At 32.3% G+C, this 18,631-nt stretch overlaps 2 protein-coding genes across 6 annotated transcripts; both read right to left on the bottom strand.

The window, feature by feature from the left end:
* Positions 1-1,016: 1,016 nt before the first annotated feature.
* Positions 1,017-3,297, bottom strand: LOC126717289 (cysteine-rich receptor-like protein kinase 3). The gene is made up of 3 exons (XM_050418813.1): positions 3,065-3,297; positions 1,616-1,819; positions 1,017-1,504 (listed from the first exon to the last, which is right to left on the bottom strand). Exons 2-3 carry the CDS (start codon positions 1,748-1,750, stop codon positions 1,175-1,177), a joined length of 465 nt encoding a protein of 154 aa, XP_050274770.1. The 5' UTR covers positions 1,751-1,819; positions 3,065-3,297; the 3' UTR covers positions 1,017-1,174.
* A 7,529-nt stretch (positions 3,298-10,826) lies between these two features.
* Positions 10,827-18,124, bottom strand: LOC126717287 (probable leucine-rich repeat receptor-like protein kinase At1g35710). Of its 5 annotated transcripts, none has more exons than XM_050418809.1 (5): positions 14,489-18,124; positions 12,073-12,162; positions 11,763-11,973; positions 11,513-11,656; positions 10,827-11,378 (listed from the first exon to the last, which is right to left on the bottom strand). In XM_050418809.1, the coding sequence occupies exons 1-3, from the start codon at positions 18,054-18,056 to the stop codon at positions 11,780-11,782; spliced, it is 3,852 nt and encodes a 1,283-aa protein (XP_050274766.1). In that variant the 5' UTR covers positions 18,057-18,124; the 3' UTR covers positions 10,827-11,378; positions 11,513-11,656; positions 11,763-11,779. The 5 variants fall into 5 exon arrangements, with proteins under 5 accessions (XP_050274766.1, XP_050274767.1, XP_050274764.1 ...); XM_050418810.1 differs by having other exon boundaries at positions 11,763-12,162; positions 14,489-16,999; positions 17,288-18,124; XM_050418807.1 differs by having other exon boundaries at positions 11,763-12,162.
* Between the last annotated feature and the right edge of the window lie 507 nt (positions 18,125-18,631).

Here is an 18,631-nt window from a genome sequence, read left to right as displayed (position 1 = left end):
GAGATTCAAAACAAGGGCATTTCCCTAATTAATTTGGGAAATTGGGCAAAACGCTGGAAAGTTTGTGTGAAAGGGGCATTTGCCAATTTCCTCCAACTTATATATTTATACTTTCCATTAAAATATTGTCATATTTAATTTAAATAATAAAATAATAAATATTTACAATTACAATCATATAAAAATCTATAAATAACTATCATAGTTATTAAATTTTATATTTAAATATTAAAAGCAAAACGGAAATAAAAATCATATTTTGTTGAAATTTTCAATACATTACACATATTCACTAATAACTCTTTTTTATTCTTTTTTTTTTTTTAAAAGGAAAAAAAAAGCCACAGTTGTGCTTGGATATGATGATTTAAATTTGAAGAAAACATGTTATTACAAATTGCTCAATACAAATTATTAATAAACATACACCATATTTTCTTACATTATTTTTTCTGTAAGGTAAGATCTTATGAGGCCAAAAGAGTTTGGGAAGCAATGGATATCAATGGAAGTAAATAGGATTTTTTTTGGGCTTCCTCCATCTAAGTAGTCGAAAGGGAACTATGAATCACCTACTGCTTTCAAGTATCAGCATATTCCCTAGGACTGATATTGGGTCGGGTCGAGTTTACTGTGACCTGAAACCCGACCTGATAGAAATCGAGTTTGACTGTTTGAAACCCGACCCGACCTGAAAAATCGGGTTTGTAATTGGGTCAGCTTTCCGGGTCTTGGGTCGGGTCTCTCTCTTTTTTTTTTTTTTTTTTTTTTTTTTTTTTTTTTTTTTTTTACTGCTGCTTGTTAAACGGGAAGTAAGGGTTGCTATTGGGTCATCCCATCTCTAGTTCAGCTCTTGGATACTTTGTTTGACTGTTTAGATTTTCCTATCCTTGCCTAAAGTGGGTCATTTCTTTTGAATGAATTTGCTCATTCATAAAAAAAAATAAAAAAATAAAAAAAAAATCATTCCTGGGTTTTAAGATTAGTATTGTCCTAAGCAAATTGGCAACAACAAAAAATGAAATTTACATATCAATAAAAGGCAGAATATGTTGGGAGAATAATACAAAATATGTTGTTCTGCAAATTTTTCCTTAGGCTGTGCAAAGCATGTTGACTGAAAAGCAACACCTGGTGACATAGGTTCCCATGAAAAAGTGAATAAAATAAATGTTCATCTAGGATCAATCAAGCTTTTTTTCATGCTGTTCCTTGAAGTCTGGGTGTCCAAATCGAGCTGAAAATTATAAGCTCTAAGTGGAACAATTTGGTTAGCTTCTCTAATGCTAGAATTAAGAAATGGTGGCTGTGTTGGTTGAGGAATGTCTTGACTATGAGTTAGCATTTTCACAACTACTAGCATTGATGGCCTCAGTTCTGCAGATGCTTGTACACAAAGTAAACCTATTTGAAGTAATTGAGATGCTTCCACTTCTTGAAAATTAGCCTCTAATTCTGGATCAACTGCTTCACATGGCCTACCCACTACATAAAGATTCCAAACCTTTAAAAAAAGGGGAAAAAAAAAAAAGGCTTTGTCAAGATTTTAGACCTATGAAGAGAATTATTTATCACTAAACGTATATTGGCTAATAGGCCAGGTAAAAACATTTACCATTTGTAGGATAGAAGAATTTTCGGAAAACGAACTATTTCTCTTTCCACATACAACTTCAAGGATTAGAACTCCAAAACTGTAAACATTTGCCTTTTCAGTCAACTTGCCACGAACAACATATTCTGGTGCCATGTAACCCCTAAAATACACAATATATCTGTAAATTGGTCCTTAGGCTGTGCAAAGCATCACCTGTCTCTTCTGCAAGTAACACGAATAACATATCATATGATCTTGTCTTAAAGAGAATAATTCAGTTGGAGAGGTAGCTTCAACTCACTAAGAACACCAAAACAAATAGGTTTTCGGTATCCAACTAAAATCTTAAGAAAATATGCTAGAAGATACAACATCTATACAAATAATTGCTAAAAAATCCCACGATCATAAATACTTTTAAAATTTCCCAATTCAGTTTAAGCCAAGAAATATATAGCAAAAGCATGAAAAACATACTTTTCATTATAGGATTTGTAATGATATCACTACATGAATGTGTACAGGAAAAGCTTTAAATGCACCCCAAAAGAACTACACAGCTGCCAATGCTTTCAGTGCATAGATTTTGTACATAACATACACCACTAGTTGAAATATTTTGAACTAACTCCATATTAGATGCTTCAACCATAACGACAATCAGAAAAAAGAGAGAAAATAACACACTCATAGAGTCCAAAACAGTTCCTTTTCTGTTTTGTTTGAATACAGAGTACAAAAACAATTGCTATAAACTAAACAATACCACTTAAATTGAAGCACATAATCAAAAATAGAGACCACATACAAAAACTAGCAATGAAAACTATATCAGAATTCAGAACAAAGTCCACGACTTTTACCAATGAATCCCATGATCTGTAAAAAGCACTGATAAATGCAAAACCCCATCTCTCACACTCAACACCAATAACAAAATTCAAAGCCCCATTAAAGAATGTTTCAATCTTTATATACCAAGGACCAAAAAAGCGAAATACCCAGATGGCAAAACCGATCAAATCAAGCATTAGAACAAGAATTACACAAACACAATCACAAATTAGACCAAAATAACCAAAACCCATCAATGTTTTTGACATTCAAAACAAACCCAGATAATATTTTCAACACAAAAAGACATACTTTCAAACTCTTGACCATAACCATAAAAAAGCTGTGCTGAGTACCCATCTACTCAAAATTATTACTTTGAATACAAACACAGTAACAGTAGCCAATCAACAAAAGACAAGGAAACTATTAAGAAATACAATAATCACATTAGTAATTCAATTAACTTAAACATACCCATTTCAACTACCAACACAAAAAACAAAAGTTTTTTTTTTTTCTTAGTTTGCCAAAAAAAAAAAAACCCCCATATCCAGAAATTAAGAAACAAAGATCAAAGCAAAAGAAAAACACTAAAAGAATAAGAGCAAATTTATGAATATCAAAACAAACCTTCCATGTTAGCTGAAATCAAGCATAATGGAGAAAGCAGGAAGATCAGGAAGAGTGAAAGAAAAGCCATAACAAAGTTCCCTTCCATTACTCTCCCTTTCTCTTTCAGTAAATCTCTCTCAGATCCAAATGGTATTCCACACCCACCATCACAAACAACCTCCTACAAAAAACCCAGCTCCCAAATCTCACATAACAACAACCAAAAACCTGATTTGATAAAAAAATATTATCTTTAGCAAAACCCATAACACCCATTGGAGTGAAAAGCATAGAGAAAACAAGAACTACACGTACCTAGCACTGTATAACAGATCTGGCAGTTTGAAACTACAAAACTCCAACCGGGTTTTTGTTCTTGTTCAAAGAGAGAACAAAAAACTGCAAGAAAATCCAATACCGTGTATAATGAGTGAAGAGAGAGTAAACCCAGAAACCCAAAAAAAAAAAAAATTTGAAACTTGAAGGCTTTAGCCACAAACCCAGATAGAATATATGAAAAAAAAAAATTGAAACTTGAAGGCACTCAGATTAAACTCATCCATAAGTACATAAACCCATTATTGAATCGGGTTCAGACTATCACACACACAAACACAACAACACTATCACAGACACACAAACACAACAAGGCTGTTTGGATTGAGTTTTTTGATAAGTCAATTCTCTGTTTCCATATCTCATAACTCAAAAATGGTGGGACTCATAGTAAAAAGGTTGTTTGGTTAAACGATAACTCTGTTTCCATAACTCTGTTTTCATCACTCAATTCTCTGATTTTTGAGTTACGAGTTATGGAAACTGAAAACAACAAAAGACTGTTTTCAGTTTCCATAACTCATAACTCAATGGCATTTCTGTAAATAAACACACATGAGGGACCCACAGTCGCAACTTTTGACCACCTTTTGACTTTTTTTTTTTTTTTTTTTTTTTTTTTTTCTTTTTCTTTTTCTTTTCCTGGGTTGGCTGTTCGGTTTTTTTTTTTTTTTTTGGGTTGGCGTTGTTCTTTTTTTTTTTTTTCTTTTTCTTTTCTTGGGTTGGCTGTTCATTTTTTTTTTCTTTTCCTGGGTTGGCGTTGTTCTTTTTTTTTTTTCTTTTTCTTTTCTTGGGTTGGCTGTTCATTTTTTTTTCTTTTCCTGGGTTGGCGTTGTTCTTTTTTTTTTTTTTTTCTCGGGTTGGCGTTGTTCTTTTTTTTTTTTTTTCTTTTCTTTTTCTTTTCCTGGGTTGGCTGTTCGTTTTTTTTTTTTTTTTTTTTTTTTTTTTTTTTTTTTTCTGGGTTGGCGTTGTTCTTTTTTTTTTTTTTTTTTTTTTTTTTTTCTTTTTCTTTTCCTGGGTTGGCTGTTCGGTTTGGTTTTTTTTTTTTTTTTTTTTTTTTTTATATATATTAGCTTCAGTGAGTTGGGTACTAAAAAAAAAAAAAAAAAAAACTGTACTGGCTGACAGGTGTGGGACCCATGAATAGTGTGAAAAAATTGAGTGATGAAAATAAAAGTGATGTTGCCAAATGAGTGTGAAAAAATGAGTGATGAGTGATGGAAATTGAGTGACGGAAATTGAGTGATGAAAAAAGCTTACCCAAACAGGCTCTTATATTCTTAATACATTAGTAAAATTTCATTCAAATCAGATTTTATTTACTATTTGATCAATAAACTTATTTTTTACACATAATTTTATATTATAAAATTTAAAATTTAAATATTTGATTGATGACATAGCTATTGATTTTTAATCTTCTTGAAAATTTTCTAGTATTTAGGATATAACAAGAATATGCAATCTAACGGTTATATTTTTAAAATTCACATTTAATAAAAAATATTAGCAAAGTTTGAAGAGTTTCTAAAAAACTTTTTCCAACCATATGTGTGAATTTTATTTTATTCAACAATTTTTATTTTTATTTTTATTTTTATTTTTATTTTTTTGTGTCATTGAATGATGAATACCAAACTTAGACATGGCAAAATGGGCTGAAATTTTCTGACCCTATACAAACCCAAATTTATTGACCCTATCTAAACTCGTATTTTTTTTACCTGAATAAAAAGCGGGCCAACCCGTGACCTGCCAATTTTTTGCTGACCAACCTGACCCAACCTAGCACCTTGGCATGTAGTCTAAATATTTTGTAGGAAAAAAAAAGTTAAAAGGAAACATAAAAGCACAAAGCACTCCACATGCACTACCGAGCCATTTAGTAGCCGCCAGTGGCAATGGTATACCCCCATTTATTAAAAAAAATTTTAATTAAAAGGAAATCAAATACAAAAGGAAAAAGCATCTACAACTACACGTCTATATTACTATATGTCTAACGCTAATTTTTTTTTTTTTGCTTTAACCATTACATAACGCTAAGTTAAATAATAAGACTAAGTTACTAACACTAAGTCTAACTAGCACAAAAAAGCTAATGTAAAAGAAAAGGTCAAAAAAATTCATATCATTTGTGAATTTTGAATCTAAAGTGTGTAAATTTAAAATATATACTTTTTGGTGCTCCATAGAATCTATCTTTCTTTCAACTTGTAAATTTGTAATTAAAAGCATTCTAATTATGAGTTATTAACATGAAGGATTTTGTTTTCATAATTGTAAAGAATTTTAATAATGCTCAAAACTATTAGAGTTAGAAGGATATGAAAAACTTTATATTTTTGTTTCGTTTGTTTTTTTTCCCTTTACATGTATAATAATAACACAAATAATATAATAATAATTGTAAGTACTTAACCCAAAAAAAAAAAATTACAAATGGTATTAGGTACAATTCCTTTCCTTAATTGATTTAATTCATTCTCTCTAAAAATTTGGGTTTTTTTTTTTTTTTTTTTTTTTTTTTTTTTTTTTTTTTTAATTTGAAAATACCGGTTGGCCTCACTAATCCTCTAGCAACCCAATTGGCTTGAACCTGTTCTTAACCCGTTTAAATTGACCATTTTTAAGTCGATTCGTTTTTACTTGCAACCCGATTGACTTGACCCAACCAACCGACCGTTTGCCAGGTCTAAATGATTCTAACCAAACTGAAAGCTGAGGTTTAGGGTTTTTGGTCAAGAGAGTTTCCGATAGATTTAGGTGGTGATCCTCGAAGAGCTTTGTAGGTGGAGGGTCTATCAATATTGAGAGAAGGGATATTCCTAGTCCTCTCTCACTGGTGGGGACTCCAAATGGCGCTATAGAATAACTCCATGGTCGTACACAAACTCGGCAATGATATTGTCTCTCGGTTCACCTGCTCCAAAGGTCCCCTTTTTTTGGGTTAAAAATGCTGTTTTTTTTTTTTTGGTTATTGATTGGCTTTGTGTGGGTTGAATTATCTAATTGTGATTGGAATATGATATGATTTGAAAATTTAATTTGGTCAAAATTAACAAAATTGGTTTTCTTTTTTACATGGAAATTAGAGGTTTAATTTTGTTTTATTAACTAATGGGTCTTTTTTAATCTATATAATGTAGTAAGTTTTGTAGTGAAAAAGGATTTTTTTTTTTTTAATAATTAATTTGCCTTTCTGTATAGGAAACTTGATTTCGCAAAGCAAAGTAGAATTGATAAGGATTCAATGATATGAACTTCCTCAAGAAATCTAGCAATTACAAACAACATTAGCAGTGATAATGGGTCCTGTGATAACGTAGGATTTTAAGAGCGATTAAGCATTACACGTGTGACTGTATCTGGAACTGGAAGGAAAGAATGTAGTCTGTGTTGCTGAGATAATCTGATAGGGAGAATAGAGTTCAACCTGTCCGATCATAGCAGAAACGTGGAATTTTTTTTCTAAATAACAATAAATATTAAAAAATTTAGTTAATTGTCACGTTTCAAAACAATGTTGAAAACTAGCATCTTGAGTGTCTAAAACTCGAGTTCCAAGATAGAACTCGAGTTTTTAAGTCTTGATTTGCAAGTGGATTAGTTGGAAGTTGGAAAAAAATCAAGCTGAAAATCGAGTTTTAAAGACTCGATTTCCATAAATTGAATAAAAACGCCGCTATAAGTCTATAAAACGTCACTAGAGGGCTTAAAAACGCCACTATAGGACTCCTTAAACCTGTACTTATAAAATTTTTGCAGGAAAACGTCGTTATAGGGTTTTAAAACGTCACTGTAAGTCTTAAAAACGCCACTATAGGTTAAATTTTTTTTGCATGAAACTCAAGTTTTAAAGACTCGAGTTCTAATATGGATCTTGAGTTTCTAAAACTCGAGATGCTACTTTCCTTTATTGTTTCAAACGTTGCCTAACTTACTATTTTGAATGGCTGAAGACATCTGTTATGCACAATACCTCCAGAAACGTGAGTCAATTGGATTTGGGCCCTTTAGGCAGTTGAGTCTTTAATTAAGCAATCATGGAGTGGGCTTGATCCGTATATGATTTAGTCATTCCCGGCCCATTAGTTTGCCCATGATCCGTATAAGATTTGGTCCCCAATTGCTTCAAACAGGCCCCTTGTTTTTACATAAGTCGTCAAATGATGTCAAATATTTTATTTTTTCATGTCACTGAGCTCCAAAATCTTTCTCCATGACGAAGAAAAAATCTTTTTGATATATATATATATATATATATATATATTTTAAAGCAATATTTTTCATTTTAGGGATACAATATTTTGTTCAAGACAAGAATTCGAAAGCAAATGCTAATGGAAACATAACATATTCCACTTTCAAGTTTCAACCTAGGTCTAAAAAAGACTACAAAATGATCCAGTTGAGGAATGACTACATAGTGCAACCTCTGCTGTTGTTCCATCAATGGAACCTCTTACGAAGGAAGCATCAGTTGAAAAAGTTACTTGACTAATATATGTCAGAATGCTTGGTGCCAAAAATGGGTTCTACCCCATAAAACTTCTCCAAGGCATGAACTGGTTTAAGTGGATTAGGATTTTTTTTTTTAAATTAATTTTTTGTTATCACTCTATTTTTCTAGCTTTATTATTTCATTAAGTTGCATGTACCAAACATTTTCAGATGATTATAAATTTGTGGAATTGCTGATATACAAGAACATTTTTTTTTTAAATAATGTCCAAATCCTTTTATTATGAAAATTATCTATGACGCTCAATTAGGAAGTGCAAAGTAGTTGAGATATAACACTTTTGGCGCCTAATATGCACTCGAATGATAGTTCTTGTGCATATCCTTATGTACATTAAAACATTATAAAATTGTTATTTGTATAAATCATAACTAGTGTCAATAGTAATATCGTGTAGAATTTATGGATGTTTTTTGGGAACTTTTTTCAATTTTTTACTAAGCCTTTACAACATTAATACTTCTACGGCTAAAAAAAAAAAAAACCTTCAAAGTTATTATTATTATTATTATTTAAAAGCAAAACCATAATTCAAAGGTATAGCTATACCAATAACCAAATTTTAAAAAAAAAATTAAAAAAAATTAAAGTTATTATTATTATTATTATTTAAAAGCAAAACCATAATTCAAAAGTACAGCTATACCAATAACCAAATTAAAAAAAAAAAAAAAAAAATCACTATTAAGTAAAAGGTAAATTTGTAGTATAAATTCTTTTCAAAACTTTATACAAAAACTTGAGTTGTTGTAAGTCCTTTTTATTCAAATTATCATAGACAAAAGCTGTAAGACATTTAAAATTACCCATGATAGTAGGGATCAAAGATCTCACTCAAGACGTTAATCCAATCAAAGTGAACCCGCTATGATACCACTTGTTTGTTTGTTTAGACTCCTATAAATTAGATTCGTTTAACCTAATTAATTAACCCAATAGTTATTTAGGTTAATTTTTCAGATCTAGGTTAAACTCATGCAATCATATTACTAAGTGCGGAAAAGTAAAGAAGATAGTAATATGATGACCCAGGAAAACCAATGAAACCAATAGTTTCAAGGTAAAAAACCTGGGGAGGATTTAACCTAGCTATCCTCAAGGTAAATAAATTCACTATGATAGAATTGAAGTTTATAATAGATTTTCTCCCTAAAATCTAAAGCTACCTCATGTAGTACTTACTCACACGACCACATCCAGCTCTGAATCCCCAAACTCTTCTATCTTGAATCTGCAGCACACAAACACCCCCGTTTGTGACTTTGAAATCCCACTCAAAAGATTATAGATCACCGTTAGAAGTTGATCTTTATGCAGCAACTTGTTTCCACTAGTTCTTGATTGTAGATCTCATTCTGGTAGATACTTATTGAGTTAGAAGGTTACAGAAATCTCTTAGATCTCATAGGGGAAATTCACAAAACTTTTAAAAGCTTCTAAAACATAGTTAGAGTTTTCCTTTTATACCTTGTAGTGTTGAATTGAAACCCTACACATTTTCACATGCTTTGGGCCTGATTTAAAATCTGCAGAAAACGATTTTCGATCGGACGAACCTTTCTTTCGATTAGTCGAGCTTTATAGAATCTGAACACTTCTTTCTTCAACTTAACTGTTCTTGAATCTTGACTTGAACAATCTTGAGCAATGTCTAATACTTAAACTAGGCATGTTTTCGTTCTCGATTTGCCAACATACACAAATTTAGAATCTAAACATTTATCCTAAATATTTAGAACCTAACAGAAGAAGTCTCTCTCAATACAAAGCACAGGGCTGAATACAAAGCTGGAGACTGCACCTAAAACAAGAAGTTTTCACTTCTCTAAAATTGCTGCATAGCCTCCTTCACACAACCCTCTTCAAAGAGATCTCTCACACTCGCATTTTGCCACTCCATTCCTTTACAATTTCTACCACACCCAAATTGTTAGACTAGCCACATAAACCAAATAAGAGAGCATCAGATATATATTTAATCAAGGGAAACCAAAGCGAACAACGACGGATGGGCTGCTGTACACACAAATATATGCATTTAATATAGGCGTGAAACTAAAGCCACGCATTAATGGTCAAACCAAAATTTGACAAAACTCCAACTTAACTTGAATTCAATACAAACCTGAAAAGGATAAAATCCTCTGTCATCTTCATCAAAGCCCCTATTGGTTATCTCAAATTGCAAACCCCAAATATTCAAAATATGAATATAAAAGCAAAATGCAACAAATCTTCGCCATTCAATCTTTTAGACAAATTAATTAAATAATTCCTCCTTATTTCAAAAACAAAAATTACAAATTTTGCCAAACTCTACAACCATTCTCCACAATGGAGAAATTATTAGATCACCAAATTTTAATCAAATTCTTGTCCACCTTGTAGAGACTTCTCTCAAGCCTCAAATGTTTCAAATGCCAAATCAAAACTAAGCCTAACCAACAGACCCAAGTTCAAGTTATTTCCAAATATGCCAGTAGGCTCCAAATGCATTCAAAGATGGTCTTAAAACCAAATTAGAGGCCAAACAAATGAACAAAATGCACATAATCCCAAAGTAACTCTAAATATGCCAATACAAGAAAAATGCATCCACTTACGCTCAAACACAATAGTTTTAGCTTCTTAATATCCTTTTGTACTTATTAATTTTGGAATTATGGTTTATGCTTCGACATTGTCTTTAAAGTAGCTATGACCGCCTCCACAAAAACCAATAAAAAAATCCAATTGAAGAAAAAACTCCACAAGGTGAAAAAAAGTTCCTAGTCGTTGGGAAGTTACGTGAGAGTTCTACACACCTAAAATTCTATCATCCAAATTCTAAGACTTTCTGGACAAAAGAAAAATTTTGACAATTTCATACCACCCATTCACAAAAAAAAAAAAGCCAGGACATTTAAGTTTGTCTTGATAGCTTGTCCAAGTCTAGCCATGTGTTTCATACAAATTTTTGTTTTTAAATATAGCAAATCATTTTTCATGAACTTCGATACAAATTGCATGCTCCTAGTTTTTTGTATTCCAATCTTATCAAGCTTGGTTCACCTACACCCCAAACATCTATTGTAAAACTTGTTACAATTCTTGAGCTTAAAATATATATAGAAAAAACTACCTGGGCTGTAAAAGGATCTCAATCGATCAAAGTAGGCAATTCACGCGCAATGCTTCCCATGCCTCCACTAGTGAACCTCTACCCTCCATTGCTGCCTATTTAAATTAAGGCTCCCCATTGTAGTTCAGTTTTGCCTGTTTCCTTGGCTTATCTTTTCAGTTTCTTTCATTTCATTCCCATTGGAAGAAAGTTTCAACGCATAATTGTCTTGATGTACTTTTGGCATAGGCCTAAGCGAATTACTTTTTGCATGTTTTGGATAGTAACAAGGAGAGGGGAAGTCCTGTTTTTATTCTTCTCTTGTCGATGAGCTGTGTGGTCAGAAACAATGAAAGCGAGTGTGAAGATGCCTACGACATTGGCAGAGAGAGACACTTGAGAAGAACTAATTCTCTTGAACTTTATTCAACATCTCAAATAGCAATCTCAAATAAACATAATCAATAAGAACTGTAATAAAATAGAAGGAAACCAAAGAACATACCATGATAAGTTCGAAGCCAGTGTTCTGATTGACCTTAAGAGCTTTAGGACCACCAAAAAGAGAAAGAGCTCGGCTTCCATTTGGGTTGAAGAGCTTTGGTCAAGAGGCATGGGGGCTTGGATGGGTCGAAGATGAACAATGAAGCTGCCGAAGATGAATAGTCATGCAAATTGTGGTTTTTGAAGGATTGGCCTTATAAGTATATAAAACTTTACATGAGGATGGAATGTATATAAGCAAAATACCATACATGAGATATGTAAACACTTATGAAGCTTCATTCAAATTTCCGAGATCAATGAGCTCTCTTAATGTGATCATGCGCAAAGGCTTTGTGAAAGGAGATTTCCAATTTAATAGCTTCTGATAAACTTGTTGCATGGTGGGACGAGATTGTGGACTGGGGTGTAAGCATGCTAATGCTATCTTTGCAACTAAAACCACCTTATTTGCAACTCTATCTGTAGGATGTGCAAGACGTTGATCCAATATATCTTCTAGTAGCACATCATGGGACGATAATGAAAATGATGATGATAGAAATGATGAGATCAAATCACCTGGATGCCTTCCAATAATTACTTCCAACGCGACTACTCCAAAGCTGTAAACGTCACACTTTTCACTTACTTCCATTGTATATGCATGCTCTGAAAGTAAAATATCAGAGTTATGTTCTACTTTCACCAAGTAATTCAACTTACCGCACAATCTTTTGGTTGTGGTACATGTACTACTTCTTAAGTTTATACAAATTCGTAATATATGCCAACATATATATTGATATAGGAACAAATCTACGAGTTAAGCTGAAAGTACTAAACTCTTGAAAGTATAAGAATTTTGGAATTAGGTGGGGAAGGCAACTTCTAAGGGAATTACTAGCTGATGCTAAAAATTTTTGAGGCCACATAAGAAAGGATAATTTTTAGAGAGAGCAGGGGTGGGTCTCTATGTCATCTTAAAAGCTTTGCATTGAACGTAGGCCGTAAAAGAAATAATTATCCTGTTTGAAAGAATTGTACAATTAGAAAACAAAGCTTCAAGAAGTAAAATGTGATTCTTTAACCATGAATTATTTGGGGATATTTATGCACAATTAACTTCATCTAAAAGGATTCCAAAAAAAAAAAAAAAAAAAGTAGGGAAAAAGACTTGGTCAAATAGATTAAAATCTTAACTAAATTTAAACATTACCTTTTTTTTAATTGTGATTGTGATTATGATCACAAATAAAAAAGAATGAAGTGACTGTATAAAATATCATAGATTGCAACTACCAAATTCCTTGATGCCAATCAAGATGCTACCAAAAAAAAAAAAATCATCCATAAATAAGCAGAATACTCTAATTATTAAATGAACCTTTGAAACATAATTATTAATCGAACCTTTTATCTCAAATTGTGACAAATATATGTCACATTATGCAGTGCGATGAATTTCATTAAGGCCTCTTTGAAGGCAAACAATTAATGCCAATTGAAATAACATTAATACGAACATAGTTATTAAAACATGAATTGTATCATGAATCGAATTTGATTTGTCTATATCGTTTATCGTAAGAAACACGAACACCCAATAAAACTATAAAAAAATTATAGATATACATATATAAAAAGATTATTAAAAAAATTATAGATTCACATACGTAAAAGGTATATTCATTATAAATTTGAAATATATTCAATTAATAATCAATTTAATGATTACTTTTTTTTGAGAAATTCAATGATTTCTTATGTAATAATATTTAACAAAGCTAACTAATAAATCAAATTAACTTTATAACATGCACATTCAAATTATTAAACTCAAAAGTGATAATACATGATACATGAGCCAAAATAATAATTTTTTTTCATCATCTTGCCTAATCAACTTCATCTAAGTCAATGTTATTATCATGTTCATCATCTTACAAAATTATTTCTTCATTGACATTTTCTTCATTATTATGAACATTTACTATATATTTTTTTCTAATAATTTTTTCTTGGCATTCTAACTTTTTAGACTTATAATAATAAAAAAATAATTGTACTTTTATTTTAATACATTATTCATAGCATAGAAAAGAAATTTGCAAATATGAAAGAGAATTGTTATGTGTATAGTCCAAATTTTGTAGGAAAAAGAGAAGAGGGGGAAAAACTCATGGACATGTTATTTTATTAGACCCAATTAAATTTTCCGATTATATTTTGTTTAAAAAAAGTCTAAGAATTTTCTTTCCAAGTACTTGTGTTAAAAAAAAAAAAAAGTCTAACAATTTGTTTAAATCAAATAAAACCACAAATTTTAACCCAAAATAAATAAATAAATAAATAAAACTCATTTTAAACCCACATGCCTACGCATTGTACGTAAGATTCACTAATATTATACAATTTATACAATACACACCTATGTATCGAACGATTCATGAGTACTTATGATACGGAATTTTTTGTACACGATACGATACACATTGTACAGAACACATCGTATGATACTGACAACTATGAATACAACTAGAGACACAATGTTTTACATAATTAGTGATTTAAAATACTATGATGATTCATGAACACTTACAAAGTTACAATACAAAAATTTTTGTATGTAATACGATACACATCGTACGATACATATCGCATATTGTATGATACTGACGACTATGAATATGACTAGAGACACAATATTTTACATAATTAATGATTTAAAATGCTATGATTGGTACTAAAAAAAGTGGTGTTAGAAAGTCTAGATCTATGTAAAAGCTAAGTGCCTTATAGCTGAACTGACATCTTCAAATGTTTCCAACTGAAACATTTGGCATTCAAATTCCCCCACCCCTGATTATCAATTTATCTAAAGCAAGAAAAAAAGAAGAAGAAAGTTTTATGTGTAAGTGATGTTACTTCAATCATAACTTGTCATATTAGCAATTGTAAAAATTTTAATATTGCCAACATTACTTAAATAACATACCAGGAGCAATGTATCCAAAGGTGCCAGCAAATGAAGTCCAATAAGATTTGTCAGAACTCATAATCCTAGCTGTGCCAAAGTCAGAGACATGAGATTCATATTCTGAATCTAGTAGAACATTCTTGCTTGATATATCACGATGAATTATTGGACTAGAGCAGTCATGATGCATATAAGATAGTGCACTTGCCACACCTTTAACAACATTTACTCTCTTAACCCAATCAAATTCCAATGCTAATTCATCATTGTTTAGTATCTTTTCAAAGCTCCCACCTTCCAAGAATTGATAAACTAAAAGCAAGTGTCGTGGATGTGAGCAAAAACCATGAAGCTTTACAATGTTGCGGTGTCGTATTTCAGTTAGACTACGTATCTCACTGGTGAAAGATTTTAGATTGACCACACTATCTTCTGAGAGTGGGTGAAGTTTCTTTACAGCAACAACTTGACCTGTAGACAATTCAACTTTATAAACAATTCCATGGCCACCTACACCAATAATATGTTTGTCATCAAAATCCTCCGTTGCTTCAATAATTTTTTCATAAACCATTTTCCCATCATAACTCCATACTGCAAACATATTTTGATTTTCTTCTTCTTTTGGCTTAATTTCTGTCTTCATCTTTCTTGAGCAAAAACATATTGTAATTCCAACAATGATAAATATTAGAAAGACAACACCCAAATTCACTAAAATTAGTTTAATAACTTTATTTCTCTTTTTGACATGTGAATTATGGCTAATTGTAGAGGGGCAAGCCTTCAAACCTATGACATTGCCACACAAGCCCTTGTTATTTCTAAATGCTTCTAACGTTGCCTCACAAAATGCTTTAATATTTGGAATAGGACCCTCCAACTGATTGTAGGACAAATCAATGAATCGCAAGCTTAACATTTGATCAAAACTGGATGGAATAGAGCCCGAGAGAGCATTGTGGGAAAGATTTAAAAATTCCAATGCTTTCAAATCTCCAAGTTGTTGTGGTATCTCTCCGATTAAAAAATTTTGGCTAAGATCAAGATATTGGAGAAAATGCATGTTTCCAATTTGAAATGGGATATATTTGCTTAAGCGATTATTGCTCAAATCCAACATCCACAAATTTTTACAGTTCCCAAGTTCAGGAATTAGGCCACTTAGACTATTTCTAGACAGATTGAGCCCCTCCAAATTCGATAGCATTCGGAAATTGTAAGGAATGCATCCAGATATTTTGTTATTGCCTAGATTAAGCTCTAACAAAAATGTTAGCTTACCTAATTCCTTAGGAATCTCCCCATATAGCTTATTTGAGGAGAGGTCAAGTAAATGTAATTGACTTGCATCTCCAAGCTTAGGAGATATTCTACCTGAAATATCATTGTTAGAGATTTTCAAGCTTGTCAAGTTTTGACATTGCCCCCAATTAGTTGAAAGTTCACCGTAAAATTTATTATAACTCAAATCCATGTATACTAAGTGTGGGTATACTCCAAAATTATCTCCTATATTTCTAGTAAGTTGATTTCCCTCTAGCCGAACTCTAAAAAGGCTGGTGCAATTTCTCAATGATTTTGGTATTGAGCCAATAAAATGATTATTGTTTGCAGTGAAATTCTCAAGCAATCCACCAAGGCAAATTTTTTCAGGCAAATGACCAGTGAATTGGTTGTATGATAAAGTTAATTCTTTTAAGTGAGTGAGATTGTTCATTTTAGAAGGAATGGAACCAGAAAGTTGGTTCATATGAAGATATAGAATGGTTAGGCTACTTAAGTTTCCAAGAGAAGCAGGGATGGTACCTGTGAGACTGTTTATTGATAACTCAAGGTTAGTTAGAGAACTTAGCATTCCTAATTCTTGAGGGATGGAACCAGAAAGTTGGTTCTCATAAAGAAATAGAGTGGGTAGGTTGCTTAAGTTTCCAAGAGAAGTAGGAATGGTACCTGTAAGATTGTTTGTATATAACGCAAGCTCAGTCAGAGAACTTAGCATTCCTAATTCTTGAGGGATGGAACCAAAAAGTTGGTTCTCATGAAGATATAGAGCTATTAGGTTGCTTAAGTTTCCAAGAGAAGCAGGGATGGTTCTTATGAGATTGTTTGTTGATAACGCAAGATCAGTAAGAGATCTTAACATTCCTAATTCATGAGGGATGGAACCAAAAAGTTGGTTATCATTAAGATATAGAATGGTTAGGTTGCTTAAGTTTCCAAGAGAAGCAGGGATAGTACCTGTGAGACTGTTGAATGATAACCTAAGGTCATTAAGAGAACTTAGCATTCCTAATTCTTGAGAGATGGAACCAGAAAATTGGTTTGCATGAAGATATAGAGTGGTTAGATTGCTTAAGTTCCCAAGAGAAGCAGGGATGACACCTGTGAGATTGTTTGTTGATAACTCAAGGTCAATAAGAGATCTTAACATTCCTAATTCATGAGGGATAGAACCAGAAAGTTGGTTGTCATCAAGATATAGAGTGGTTAGGTTGCTTAAGTTTCCAAGAGAAGCAGGGATAGTACCTGTGAGATTGTTTGTTGATAACTCAAGGTCAGCAAGAGATCTTAACATTCCTAATTCATGAGGGATGGAACCAGAAAGTTGGTTCTCATAAAGATATAGAGTGGTTAGGTTGCTTAAGTTTCCAAGAGAAGCAGGGATGATACCTTTGAGATTGTTTGTTGATAACTCAAGGTCAGTAAGAGATCTTAACATTCCTAATTCATGAGGGATGGAACCAGAAAGTTGGTTCTCATTAAGATATAGAGTGGTTAGGTTGCTTAAGTTTCCAAGAGAAACAGGGATAGTACCTGTGAGACTGTTGAATGATAACCTAAGGTCATTAAGAGAACTTAGCATTCCTAATTCTTGAGAGATGGAACCAGAAAATTGGTTTGCATGAAGATATAGAGTGGTTAGGTTGCTTAAGTTCCCAAGAGAAGCAGGGATGACACCTGTGAGATTATTTGACGATAAATCAAGTTCATTCAAAGAAGTTAATCCTCCTAATTCTTGAGGGATAAGGCCACTCATACGATTTGCAGCGAGGTGCAAGATGTGAAGACTTGTCAATTGGCCTATTTCGGAAGGAATTCTCCCAACGAATTGATTATAAGAAAGGTTTAGAAACGAGAGTTTAGAGAGGTGAACAATATTTGAGGGGATGGTTCCAAATAGTGAGTTGGAAGAAAGGTCAACACTGACTAGATTGGGGAACGTTTGAAAGCTTAGATTGTGAAATGTACCTCTCAAACTGTAACTTGAAAGGTTTAGATGGGTAACGCTTCCAAACTTGTCGCAATTTATTCCAACCCAATTGCAAGGATTGCTTCCAGCCCAAGATGGCAAGAAAGGATGGCTTTTACTTTGAAGGTTGGTTTTCCATTTTAAAAGTGCCTTTGCTTCCTTTCTTTCTTCTGCTAACTTAACCTTATTATCAGTGTAAACGAAAGGAGAAGTTACAGAGGAAACAGAAGCAGTGGATGAACAAATGAAATCAAGGATGATGACAAGAAGGAGGAAGAAGGCTAGAGATGAAATGAATTGGTTGAAGAGAGGTTTGATTGAAAGGGATGTCATTATGTCGGTGGATGAAGGATGAACTTTTACACTATGGTTGGAGTAGTGGATGAATGATTTCAAACGGATTGAGAGGTATTTATAGAAGGGATTGGAATATTTGGTTGGCTAAATTTTTGGTTAAATATATTTAGAGGAATCTTCTTACGTGTTCGATTATTGTATAGGTGTGCTCTACTGCTTTTATCATATGACAGTTAAGTTAACTAAAATGATCACGTGACAATTAAATACGTTATGTGATCTAAAAATATTCACGGATATAAATTGCACTCAAAAACCTCATTTACCAGATGAAGCTGGCCAAGCCCAAGTTATTGCTTACTTCTCCATACATACCGTACTAATAAATTGAAGTGAGTAGAAACAATATTAACTATTGCTTACTTTTCCATGTAGACCATACTAAGGAAATTTAGTCCTCTCTAATGCATGACCACGTCTCCTTTACCCAAATACACGGCCAATTTAGTCCTTCCCCACTAATGTATGACCAAGTCAGTCCACGCGGCCAGTTGGTTCTTCCCCTAAATGGCTATTTATACACACATGTAAAATTAAATTATTTTACATTT

The sequence above is a fragment of the Quercus robur genome, chromosome 3 (genome assembly GCF_932294415.1).
Source record: "Quercus robur chromosome 3, dhQueRobu3.1, whole genome shotgun sequence".
Classification (NCBI taxonomy): domain Eukaryota; kingdom Viridiplantae; phylum Streptophyta; class Magnoliopsida; order Fagales; family Fagaceae; genus Quercus; species Quercus robur.
This window is presented reverse-complemented; position numbering and strand designations above follow the sequence as displayed.

Bases quoted from the DNA above. Each gene is read 5' to 3' on its own strand.
- LOC126717287 (XM_050418807.1), bottom strand. From the start codon at position 18,056: ATGACATCCCTTTCAATCAAACCTCTCTTCAACCAATTCATTTCATCT. The intron at 12,163-14,488 runs GTATGTTATTTA...TTTTACTTTCAG, and splicing joins CTTTGGATACATTGCTCCTG to AGCATGCATATACAATGGAA.
- LOC126717289 (XM_050418813.1), bottom strand. From the start codon at position 1,750: ATGGCACCAGAATATGTTGTTCGTGGCAAGTTGACTGAAAAGGCAAAT. The intron at 1,505-1,615 runs GTAAATGTTTTT...CTTTTTTTAAAG, and splicing joins ATTCTTCTATCCTACAAATG to GTTTGGAATCTTTATGTAGT.